General features: G+C 35.2%; 3 protein-coding genes across 3 annotated transcripts in view; all 3 read left to right on the top strand.

The window, feature by feature from the left end:
- LOC114155762 (gastrula zinc finger protein XlCGF8.2DB-like) overlaps positions 1 to 12436 on the top strand; it is a 723567-nt gene that overhangs the window by 227482 nt on the left and 483649 nt on the right.
- Positions 1 to 12436, top strand: part of LOC114155785 (gastrula zinc finger protein XlCGF57.1-like) — a 338725-nt gene that overhangs the window by 227395 nt on the left and 98894 nt on the right. The window lies entirely within an intron of this gene.
- On the top strand, positions 379 to 10511 carry rnmt (RNA (guanine-7-) methyltransferase). Its single transcript, XM_028035916.1, has 11 exons — positions 379 to 504; positions 2364 to 2503; positions 3332 to 3461; positions 4482 to 4607; positions 5486 to 5601; positions 5688 to 5869; positions 5943 to 6107; positions 7361 to 7478; positions 8625 to 8726; positions 9063 to 9096; positions 9228 to 10511. The coding sequence occupies exons 2-11, from the start codon at positions 2369 to 2371 to the stop codon at positions 9263 to 9265; spliced, it is 1146 nt and encodes a 381-aa protein (XP_027891717.1). The 5' UTR covers positions 379 to 504; positions 2364 to 2368; the 3' UTR covers positions 9266 to 10511.

Raw genomic sequence — 12436 nt, 5'->3', positions numbered from 1 at the left:
AAAAGTCTTCGCTTCCTCTTCCACCGTATCTATCTAAAACTCTGTAAATTCATGGGTAATGTTGTTCTCTATCTCATATTTCCTACATTCTGCAAGCCAGTAGGATACATCGCCCCCACTGAAGAGTACCAGTAACATATTCTCATTGTATACTTATCTCTTCTTCTTTCTGACCCCCTTCAAATGTTCCTTTGTCAGGAGTGTAACATCGTGTTGTGCGGTGGTTATATGCGTAATTTCCCAGTTCAGGAGAGATTTACGAAAAAAAAACGTCCAATGGAAATGTCTAGAAATGTATGCTTGATATATTATGACAACTTTTTAACGTTAAGATTAATACGACAAATTATTTCGAGCCCACGTTCCTGTCCACACTCCAAGCCAGAGGGTGGCGGTGATGCGTTGTTAGCCACGAAGAAGAAGAAGAAGAAGAAGAAGAAGAAGAAGAAACGGTTCAAAAACCGGAAGCTGCCTACTGCGCATGTGTTGTTTCTACAGATTACTGTGAGTAAATGTGTGTCTCTTTACAACGTTTAGCGCAAATAAGCCTGCTAAGCTTTGATGCTGTGCGTGTTTCTGGTACTATCTGGCATCAGACGGGTGTTAGTCGTTAGTTCCGCCTATTTGAGATTCATTTTCGGCGGCATGAATGTTGTTTTTCCGACATTTACGGAGCTGTTTAGCGGGAACTTGCTAGCTACTGGTCGCTAATGCTCGCAGTTGAAAGTAGCTGGTGATTGAGAGCAGGCTGGATTATCCTCCAGGTTTACATACGTCCGCTAAGACCAGGCAGTTCAGCTAAACCCGGAAATAAAATGAAAATAACCGCCAGTCTCGCTTCTTTCGTCATTATTTACCGTATTAATCCTGCTGCTATTAGGAAGTTAGACGCTAATTCCAGTCAAAAGGCTGATTTCTGTCTGGTAAGGTGTCATACTTACTTATGATAACCGACTCGACTTGTTTACAAATTATCCTTCTACCAATAATGTAACAAATTTGACCAGTTGTGCAACTTTTTGCCGCTGCTAATGCCCATTATCGACAAGTCGTAAGGACATCGTGGTGATAAAAAAGGGTTGGTTGGTTTTCTAAAAAAAAAAAAAATCCAGCAATTATGTCACAACTTTAAAATTGTTTATGTAACTGCCAACTCTAATTTCGTGGATTATTTCAGTCGTTGTCACGCTCAACGTCTCCATGGCAACGGAACCTAACGTCCACCATCACGAGATAAATCGGAACTACGTACAAAGCATAAATAATACGCGATAAATAAAATAAAAACGACGGTGACGTTCATCTGATGGGTTTTTATATGATCATCTTCCAGTTACTAATGGTTTTTATTTCTGAGTTTAATATTCTTTTTAAGGTTTTTGATACATGGTTGGATTTTTATTTATTTGACCAAAATCTGCCTTTTCAAATAGAAATTGAGTAAAAGGTTGACACTTCTAATATAAAGGCTCAATAAAAATGAAACTTTTTTAGTGATTGTGCACACATTGATTAGAAGATGACTGTTTCAATGTACTGTGCAACTTGAAATGTTTGCATAAGCAACTTGGAGATTAAGTCATTGAAATCAGACATTAGATGTTTTTTTTTAACAAAATCAAGTTAATTGAAAGAAGATGGTCAAGTAGAACAGAGATTTTGTTGAAGCAAATATAGGAGAATAATGTCTGATTGTTAAATATGTATTTTTTCCAAACTTTCTCTTTCATCTTTCTCTGTTATTTAGGATATACTTGTTTGGTAAAATAGAGGTTTTGCTTTCAGTTGCTGTGTATTAACCAGATTTTTTTAAATAAGGAACATTTAGGACTGGAAGTGGAAGATATTTCAAATGTCCGAAATGAAACGCATCAACCAACCACAACAAATAAAACACGGACTAAAAAACACACACACAACTGAAACCGTAAATAAAATGAATTGCGATGCCTCTGTAAACAAAATTACCCTTCAAGTTAATAAACAGGGTGCTGTGGCGGCGCAGGGGCAAAGCATGACCCACGTATTGAAGCCTTAGTCCTCGTGGCGGTGGTCGCAGGTTCAATTCCCGGCCTGCCGACATTTGCCGCATGTCTTCCCTGTCTCTCATTACCTGTTTCCTGTCAAACGTCTTTCAAATAAAGGCCTCTAGAGCCAACCAAAGCTTAAAACATAATAAATTAATAATCAGATTTTAAATTATTGAGCTCATTTTAATTTACCACGCAATTGATTATAGTGACGGGGTTAATGCAGCATGCCATGAGGTCTGACAGAGCCCAGCTAATGATGTAATGGTCTGATTCTGGTGCGTTGATGCATCTAAGCATAGTTTGAGTTTGACTTGTGTTCATTCCTGACAGAAATAATGGAGCAGGCAGAACAAAAACAGGGAGGAACGAATGAAGAGGACATAGGAGGAGGAGGAAGAGAACTGGGTCAGAAGTCAGGGATAAAGAGAAGACATGAGGAAGAGGAGGAAACTTCACCCACTAAGAAGCTGGTAGGCTCACTGTCTTAATCTTGTCACCATCTTCTGTAGGGCATCAACTAACGATTATTTTGGTAATCGATTATTCTATTGATTGTTCAGACAATTAATGGGATGAAAAAAAATTGATATTTTACAGATTTTACATTTAGCTGCTTATGCCTTTTTATACAATATTAAAATTATATTAAATAGTCCAAATAAACAATTAAATTCCTTTTTAAAATAAGAAAATGAAAGTTCTACTGCCTAAAATGCAATCTTTTAGTGAATTAGAATCAGGTGAGTATAAAAAATGTCGCTTGAAGAGTTTTGGGTAAAACAATTACAGACAAGGATGTTGTTTTTTTTTCTTAAATGAAAAAATGTATGTTGTTTTGCACAGTTTTGGCTTAATTTCTATCCTTAATATGTTGCTTTTCTCCAGCAAATAGCCTCTTTTTGAATAAGAAAAACATTTTATTGACTATGAAAATGCAATAATGTAACATTATTTTGATGAATTTGAACCTGGTGAAGCTAAAACTGCCAGTTGAGGAGTTTTGACTTAAACATATTTACAAACAAATATGTTTTTATCTTAAATTTAAAATGTTTATATATATATATTGTACAGTTTTAGCTTCAGTACTAATCTGAGTTTTGTTTTCATCAGCAAATTCCCTGTTTCTGAATTTGTATACTCCAGTTAATGATTAATCTATATACTTAATAAGTTAGCAATTATTTCAATAATCGATTAATCACATTAATCGATTCAATGCTAATCTTCTGTGGCTATTGCATGCCTTGTAGTTAAAGTGTCCCACAGCAGTTATTGATCTATTATCGATCGTCCAGGTGAGCGATCATGGTGAAAAGGTGGCAAGTCACTACAACACGCTGCAGGAAGTCGGACTGGTGGTTCGAAGTCAAAGCAGGATCTTCTACATGAGGAACTTCAACAACTGGCTGAAGAGTGTTCTGATTGGTAACTGATCAATAATCAATACTGTCTGGCTAATGAAATAGTCTTCCTCTAGTATGATAAAGTTGGATATAATCAGTCTGGAGATGATTAATTGAAAAGTTGAGACAGACATCAGTTGTCTGAGTTCCATTTAAACCATAATTCATAACCTGGAAACTATGTAATTATGGTGTAAATGAAAAAGAAAAATTAATAAATCAATAGCCAGAGGTCAGCATTTTCTGCTGTGTTTCCCTCACTGGTGGGCGATACTTGAAGTTTTATCTTGATATTTTGTGGTAGTGTTGTATTGGTGATACAAATAACAATAAGAACTATTTCTTACTTTTTAAGGTAACTGAAGGACTGTGACTCCATGGCAGAGCAATGACGGCCCCACAAACACAAATAGTGCTCTTAAAAAGCCCTTTTGTATTCCGATTATTTAGGACACCAGTATCATAAAATGTGACTTTTATCACTAAAATGCACACAATAACTGCATCTAATCATATTTTCAAATTTATTTGTTGATGCATCTTTATTAAAAAAGCAGTGGAGAAAAATAGTGAAAATTAACAATTGGGACAGTTTTAAGATTTAAACATCAAATGGAATTTATCCCGTCAACAATAAATCAAAATCTTATAAGAAATTTATCATGATAAACAAGATGATGAATGGCCAATCCTAGTTTCCCCCTTAATTTCTGTAAAGAACTCAAACATTATGTGCAAAGCTAACAACCTCGTCCAAAATCTCCCTTTTAAAAATGCTTTAGTTTAACTGAACAAAAACATTTATCACAAAAAACCAGTAAAAAATAAAAGCTTATTCACATTTCCATAATAATTAGGACTCTTTGTTCGTAATTAACTAGGCACTGACAAAATTTACAGAACAGTTTTATATTGTTTCATAAAATTTCCTGGTCCTTAGCCTTCGAGTTATTCATTTCTGGATCCCGTCTGAATCTTTTGCATCATGGAAACCACAGGAGTCGACGTTGGGATGTTTATTTTCCTTCTTCTCCGCTAACAGGGGAGATCCTGGACCGGGTACAACGAGCAGGGAGCAGGAATGTGTCGGTGTTGGACCTCGGCTGTGGGAAAGGAGGAGACTTGTTGAAGTGGAGAAGAGGAGGCATCAGTCACATCGTCTGTGCAGGTAACCACTCCTCACAAACTGACCTCTGACCTCTGGTCTGACTTTTGTCCCAAAATGGAAAGACAATCTTCCCCACAGTGGTTTCGCGTCTGGGAAGTTATTTAATCTGTACATTTGAAAACAAAAATTTGTGTCCACCGCAACTTTTAACTTTGTTTTAAATGAACATGTGTAAAAATCCTTAGAATAAATCCTGTTTATGCTGCTGCAGGGCTGCAACTAACGATTATTTTATTAATCAATTATTCTATTATTATTCTGACAATCGATTTAGTTGAATAAAAACATGGGCACATTCTGCAGATTTTTTTATTTAACTATTTAGGCCTTTCCTAGCAGGTTTATGGTCAAAAATGCGGTTAGTTTTGTAAATCAATCTTATATTAATTTAATCAATTTCTGACTCATTGAAGTGTGAATATTTCTCTTGTTTTATTAATTATAACTATTATCAGCTGGAAACGCAATAGAATAGAAATATCTTTTATTGGCCGAAGTTCAAGTAATAACTTGCATAATTAAAGGTAATAAAAATAAAAACAAGATTAAGACACTGTAAAGTAACAAGAATTTTGCAACATTAGAAAAATAATACTGTGCAGTTATTATTAAAAATAACATATTCAGTTAAAAAGTAATATGCAGCCCAGTAGGAGCATTTAGAGAACTAAATGCATTAACATATGTGCATAAAAAACGACAGAGTATTTAAAAGTCGTGTCAAAAGTGCAAATAAAAGCAGAGTTATAAAGACTTAGTGGTGGTTAAAATGTTTTAACTTCCTGCTTGGAGGAAGGATCTGAAGTAACGTTGCTTTGTTCACCGAGGATGTCCTCATTCCCACTTTTATCAGTTTGTTTCTGTTTTGTTTTTCTCAGATATAGCAGAAGTGTCCGTGGATCAGTGCCGGACTCGGTACGAAGAGATGAAAAGGAAAAGTCATTCCAACGAGAAAATCTTCAGCGCTCAGTTTATCGCCTCCGACTGTTCGAAGGTAGATCTGTGCAGACGTGATTAGTTGAAAATGTTAATAGAAGCAGTAATACGATCAGTTTCCCTTTTTGTGACCTGCTGGTGCAGGAGGTTTTGTCGGAGAGGCTGGACGACCCTGAGCTGAAGTTCGACATCTGCAGCTGTCAGTTTGTGTATCATTACTCGTTCGAGAGCGAGCAGAAGGCGGACATGATGCTGAGAAACGCCTGCGAGCGTCTCAAACCCGGAGGCTTCTTCATAGGAACCACGCCAGACGCCTATGAGCTGGTGTAAGAGCAACGACTCCTCCATCTACATAACATTTAGTTTTTGTCTTAATTGTTTGTTTTTTGATGTTTCCAGTAAACGTCTGGAGGCGTCAGACTCCCTGTCGTTTGGAAACGAAGTCTTCACAGTTTCCTTTCAGTCCAAAGGTTCCTATCCGCTGTTTGGATGTCAGTACCACTTCAGCCTCGAGGGCGTGGTCGATGTTCCGGAGTTTCTCGTCTACTTTCCTCTTTTTGAACAGTAAGATTTAATTATTATTAAAATTCACATTGGAAAAAACATATATTTTTCTTTCTAAATCTTCTAAATTCCCTTTTAATGCTTCTTTCTCATTAGTATTTGCTCAGCTAAACTCTACTCTGATCCATTACAGTTGAATATGGTTGTCATGACAACATGACAGGATGTGGTTTTGTGCGACACGCAGAATTTTCTCGGTTTGGATCGCTCCGTCTTGCTCTCTTTGAATTTTCTCATCAGCCGTGAAGCAGAGAAATGTCGGCACTTTGTGTTGCTTTCGTTGTTGACAGTTCGTTCAAAATCCAAACAGATTTTATAAAGCAGAGACAAAGTAGCATATTCTGTCAACTACACTGCAAAAACACAAAATCTTACCAACTTTTTATGCCTAGTTTCTAGTGCAAATATACTTGCACATCTGAAATAAGATAAAGCTAACATAAAAGTAACTTTTCAGCAAGATGGACAAGCTTTTTTTTAAAGTAAATATGCCCTTAATATTGATTAAGAAGGTACTAGTTCCACTGGCATTTTTTCACTTATTTCAAAATCAACTGGAACTGAGCCGTTACCCAGTAACTCTAGTCAAGCCCATCCTGTCACCTAGCAACCGGCAGTTAATTTTACATATAACATGACATTTTCCCTTATTATAGGTGAAATAATCTGCCGGTGGAACAAGTACTTTCTCATCTATATTAAGGAATTATTGACTTAAAACACATATTTCTCGCTGAAGCGTCACTTGTAAGTTAGTTTTGTCTCTTTCTCAAGTATATGAAGATATTTGCACTAGAAACTAGAATAAAAATACTTAAGATTTTGTGTTTGTAGTCGACACACAGGATATGCTAGCCTAAAAGTTGACTAGTTGGTGCATCTCTACTGATAGGATTTGTCCAGGCGGAGCAGTTTGCACAAATTGCAGGATTTGTTTCGACAGTAGCAGAATCTCGACAAAGTTTAGAAAGGCACTTTCTCCTGCGTTTCTATGACATCACAGCGACTAGTCAACATCGACTCAACTTTCCTCATATTGACCTCAACTTTAAAAGATATAAAGTCATGCAACCTCTAGACAATCAGTGACCAGCTGTCTTCTGACGTCACGTTTTCATTTTCTCGCCTCAGCCCATTGAGCAGAGACTGTACCACGTCTCTAACGGAAAGCCCTGAAATGATTTTGAGCTGAGTTGTTACTCATGGAAAAGTTGCTTCAGATTTCTCTAAAAACTGTCAAACTTGCATTCCAGCATGGCGAAGCGGTACAACATGCGCCTGGTACTGAAGCAGAGGTTCTCAGAGTTCTTTGAGGAAAAGGTGAAAAAGGAGAGTCACCGCAGCCTCATGATGAAGATGATGGCTCTGGAGGTAAAACTGTGGATCTCCTGTCAATCGTAACACAAATCAGAGGAAAACCTTCAGCTAACTATGATGATTCCCATAATTGTGACAAAAACTTTGAATGTTTTTTTTTTTTTTTTTAAACTACATTTTATTTCTACAAATTAAACTGGTTCTTTGGTGTTAGCTTTAAAAATGAGAAACAACATTCCTCAGACATTTATAGAAACAAAAACAGTTCCTGCTCAGGCAGGACTCTCATTTCCAGTCTGTACATAGATGTCAAATAACAGCAACAAACAGAAATGTCAGATTTTATGTAAAAATAAAAAATGTCATGCAGTCTCCAAAAAGGTCAGACACTGAATGCATCATGACCAGCACAGACTGAGACCTGCCTGGTTTCAAATTATTTGTATCCAGCTAATTCAGATGATCTGACGCCATTTGTCCGTTTTCAAAAAAGGTTCCTGGATTAAAAGCCCCGTATTTATAAGTAAAGGTAAATCTTGTTTGAGCTCAATTGTTTGTTGGAAGGAAAAAACTGTTCTCGTTGAGCAAAGGAAAAAAGAGCTTTTTTTCCCATCCACTTAAAGCTGGAAAAGGAAGAAACCTCACCAATAAGTTTTATTATATTTTGTGTTTTTCAGAAATAAGTGTCTTTCCTTGTATGGCAAGTCCTTATTGCATTTAATGAGCTTTTTTCTACAAATGTTACAGAAGAAAATTTGCAAACATTTTTTTTCTGAAAAGTTACTGGGGAAGAAATAAATAAATTATATATATATATATATATATATATATATATATATATATATACTTTATGTATATAAAAGAAAGTATTACAGTATCTTTTTTTAAAAATTGTTTTTGATGCTGGAAATTTGCCAATCGTTTTTAAAGATCTGCTATTTGTTTCCATCTTTACGTTTTAAAATTAAGAAAAAAAGTTTTGCATAAAAGATGATTGATATATTTTCTTCTATGGGATGAAAATATTTCTAAAAAATTAGATCTATATATAGACATAAAAATGGAACAGTTTTCAACCCATTGACAAGAAAATAATTTCTAAAAAATACAGTTTTCAGTTTTTCAAAGAAAAGTTAAGACTTTGTTCTCCTAACTGCATTTTTTCTCCTATTGTTTCCATTGTGTGCTGATGCGTTTTAGCCTTTTCCCTGTGACGATGGAGGTCAGCAGGCTACCGACAACAAGGAGCAGTACTGCCATGCTAAAGAGCACTGCGGCAGACCTGGAGTTAGAGGGCCAGTGGTGAGTTGCCTTCAGTTTTCTGGAACAAACTTCCAGAAAACTGTAAAACAGCTGAAACACTGACTTCTTTTAAATCTCAACTAAAAACCCACCTGTTTAGAATTGTATTTGAAATGTAATCAATTACAAATTTATGGATGGAACTTGACTTAATGCTTTGTTTTGATTATTGATTCTATATTGCATTGTGTTTCTGTGTTTGTAATGATGTAAAGCACTTTGAAATGTCTTGCTGCTGAAATGTGCTATACAAATAAAATTTGATTGATTGATTGATTGATTCAGCTCTCAGCTCCTCCAATATGCTTGATCTAACTCTGTTTTCTGTGTGAACAGGGAACCCTGAGCAAATCTGAGTGGGATGCAACCAGTAAGTTCAATTATATTATATTTTGTGCTACATTTTCTGATCAAGAAACGTAACAAAAGGTCAAAGTTGTTTTTATGAAGGTGACGTCTGAGCAGAATAATGACTGTAACTCCCTCTTTTGTTTTGTGCAGGTATCTACTTGGTGTTCGTGTTTCAGAAAATGTCCTGATACTCAAAAACAAGCTCCGCCTCACAAACTAACCTCACCTGTTACTCAGCTTGTGTCTGTACAGTTTCTTTTTCTGTTGTCATTTTTGAATATTTTTTTTTATAAAAGTGTAAACTTGCTGGAGAAATTAAGTCAAGCTGAAAAAAAAAAATTAAATCAGTTGTTCAGTCCTATTTATCGGATTTTTCATGTGATGCTGGATAGAATCGTTGTACACAAAAGTCATATAGCAAAAAACCGTTTAGAGAGCAATAATTGTCAACTGATGAATTGTAAGTCCTGAAGTTGTATTTGTTACAGAGCTGATGCAATATTTAAACGCAACGCTGCGCTGAACAACGACGTCAACACCATAAGAGAAATATGACAGTGTGCTGAAGGCGAAGTGCCTGAAAGAGCAGGAGCTTCTTAAAGAGACAGAGACCCAATTTCAAGACCGCATTTTTACCACATCATGCAAAAGCAATAACTTTACTAATAACTTTTAATTCTTACATTATTTTGTAAGATTTTAACTCTTTTTTTTTTTTTTTTTTACAACGCATCACCTCGTAGCAGTTTACTTAAAGTCCCACCACATGATTTCAACCACGTTTAGGGTTGGACAGAACCATATGTTTTTATTTTTTACTTTCCTTGATTTGATGGTTCTGGAGAACATTTAGCATCTAGGTCCCCAGGTCATTACACCGCCACCACCGTGCTTCACAGTTGGTCTGAGATTTTAGGTGTTTATTCAAAACTTCGCCTCTTTTAACTACAAACTTCACTTAATTCATCAGTGTGGTTTCGCTCAATTTTTTAAAATTTCTTTTTAGTGTTTACAACTGTTGATCAGTAGCCGTTACAGCGTTAAATTCCCATTGTCTTTCATCATGAATAAATATTAAATGTTTTAAGAAGCATCTTCACTTCATGCTGGGCAGGTGAAAATCCATGTTTTCTTGCATCCAGGTGAATCTGAATATATTAGAATATCCTCAAACACTTTGAGTAATTAAATTTAAAAAGAGAAACTTGGTTATTTCTGCTACTTTTACTTATTTTGTCTACCATGTTTTCCTTCCACTCAACTTTCCATCAATATACTTGTAATTTTCTACTGGAGAATTGCCAGTTCCGCAGCAGTCTCCATTGTCATAGATAACATTTTGCTTTAAACATTGTTTTTCCTGAACTTTGCTTGGTTTATGGTGTTATAATTAAATGACAAAAAAAAAAATTAAACCATTTGTGCATAAAGAAATTACATTTCACTTTTTGAGTCACTTAAATGAATCATCTTTCAGCGATAATCTAATTTATGGAGATAAATTTGAAACACAAAGTTCTGCCATAGCAATATGTGCTTTTAACCAATATTATACTGACCCCTAGTGGTAGATAATGGTAAAAAAAAAAAAAATTTGATCTTGGAAATCCCAATTAATGGGAAAAAACATGCGTGGCCACTTGACCACAAAAACCTTAAAAATGAGCATTTTGTGTGAGTAATGTTATTTATTTTGTCTTAGCAAAAACTGAAATACTGACTAAACCTCTGTAGTTTAATAAATGTTGTCTGTCTTGTATGATTTAAAACGAGGAAGTCATGATTACCTGAAAATGACGTAGACATAAAACAGGAATCTTTTATGCGAGTCTAAAAATACCAAGGAAATCTGTCGGGCATTTTTGTGTCTGGTTACTTACTGTAAGTGTGTTCTGATAATGTGGTTAATGTAGTTTATCGAAAGCATTTCTTATGCAGCTTTTGACATATTTTTAACCCTAAATCAAAACTTATCACACTATTAATTAGTTTTTTTTTTTATGCTGATTTATTTATTATCTTGACAGATTGGATCCCAATTGGCCGGTTGGATCAGGAAGTGTTGGCTTACAGAAGCTTGTCTCTGTTTCTGTGACAGATCCCAGCAGCTGCTGGTGCGTTCATGTGCCAGCTGCTATTTATAAACCAGCTGGTTCTGTAAACACGGATGAAAACTAAAACACTCAATTACATAACAAAGTTACCATAAAACAAGATCTCAAATCAGAATAACTACAGGTTCTGAAAAACAAGGCACTTCAGACGCTTTCCTTTTGCTGTAGTTTGACTCTGTAGTTTTCTGTTTATATAAATTAGTTAATGATTGTGTTGTGTAGTAACTAATTACATTTACTCAGTTACATTCACTTGAGCAAATTTTTGAAAGAAAAAAAAGTTATTTTGTTCCTTTAACTTTTACTTGAGTGAAATTTCAGGATGCTCCACACATTCTGAGAAACTTTATTGAATGAAAAACAAACACATTTTAACCAGACGCAGACACACACCTGCAGGTTTTGTTAAAGTTTCAGAAGCTTTATATTGAAACAAACATTTTCTTTTGCCTGACTTTTATTTTTACTTATATAAATTATTGTAATTTTAACTTTAAAATGTTAACTTTATATTTTGGTCCGTCTGATTGTTTAATTTTTAAATATTAAATGATTGATCATTTGATCACTCAGCACTTCATAAGCTTTTATCCAGATACGTTTTTACTCAACTAATTTCTTGGATGGCTACTTTTTATCTTTACTCCTGAAGCAGGTTCTATAACCATTACAGATGAATCAACTTTTGTTTATATTATGTTCAAAATAAATACTAATGTGAAGCAAAAGTTATAGAAATGCAAACCAAAAGTTTGCTTTTAAGCAGCTGGTTTAGCCAAAACAGTGATGTTGACCAGATGTTATGTCTTTATGTAATAAAGTGACAATTAAGTTCGACTTGTTAGTTAAAAGGAAATTATTTGAAGACAGATAAAGTCTCTGAATGCCTCCTGCTTCTTGGTAAGTGATGGTTCATGACACTTTCCTAATAAAAATAGAAGCTGGGCCAAACTTTAGTGGCAGTAGCCCAGGGCCCCATTTTGGGGGGGGGGGCAAAGACTTTTATTTTTTTAATACCTGCTTGTTTTTCAGACATTGTACTTTCTATAAGAGTCATAAGCTCATACCAGGTAAATTATAATAACAGTACTCAAGTATTTGAAAACGATGACATTATAGTATTTTTGGGGATAACAACATGGAGGTAGGGGCCAAAGGACGTATTAAACCTACCACCTTTACTTTGTATCATCAGTTCATGCCTAATTTTGTATAATTGTACCTGTTGAGACACCATAATTTGAG

The sequence above is a fragment of the Xiphophorus couchianus genome, chromosome 13 (assembly GCF_001444195.1).
Source record: "Xiphophorus couchianus chromosome 13, X_couchianus-1.0, whole genome shotgun sequence".
In the NCBI taxonomy this organism is placed as follows: domain Eukaryota; kingdom Metazoa; phylum Chordata; class Actinopteri; order Cyprinodontiformes; family Poeciliidae; genus Xiphophorus; species Xiphophorus couchianus.
The sequence above is the reverse complement of the archived record's forward strand: the minus strand, read 5'-3'. Positions and strand labels throughout refer to the sequence as shown.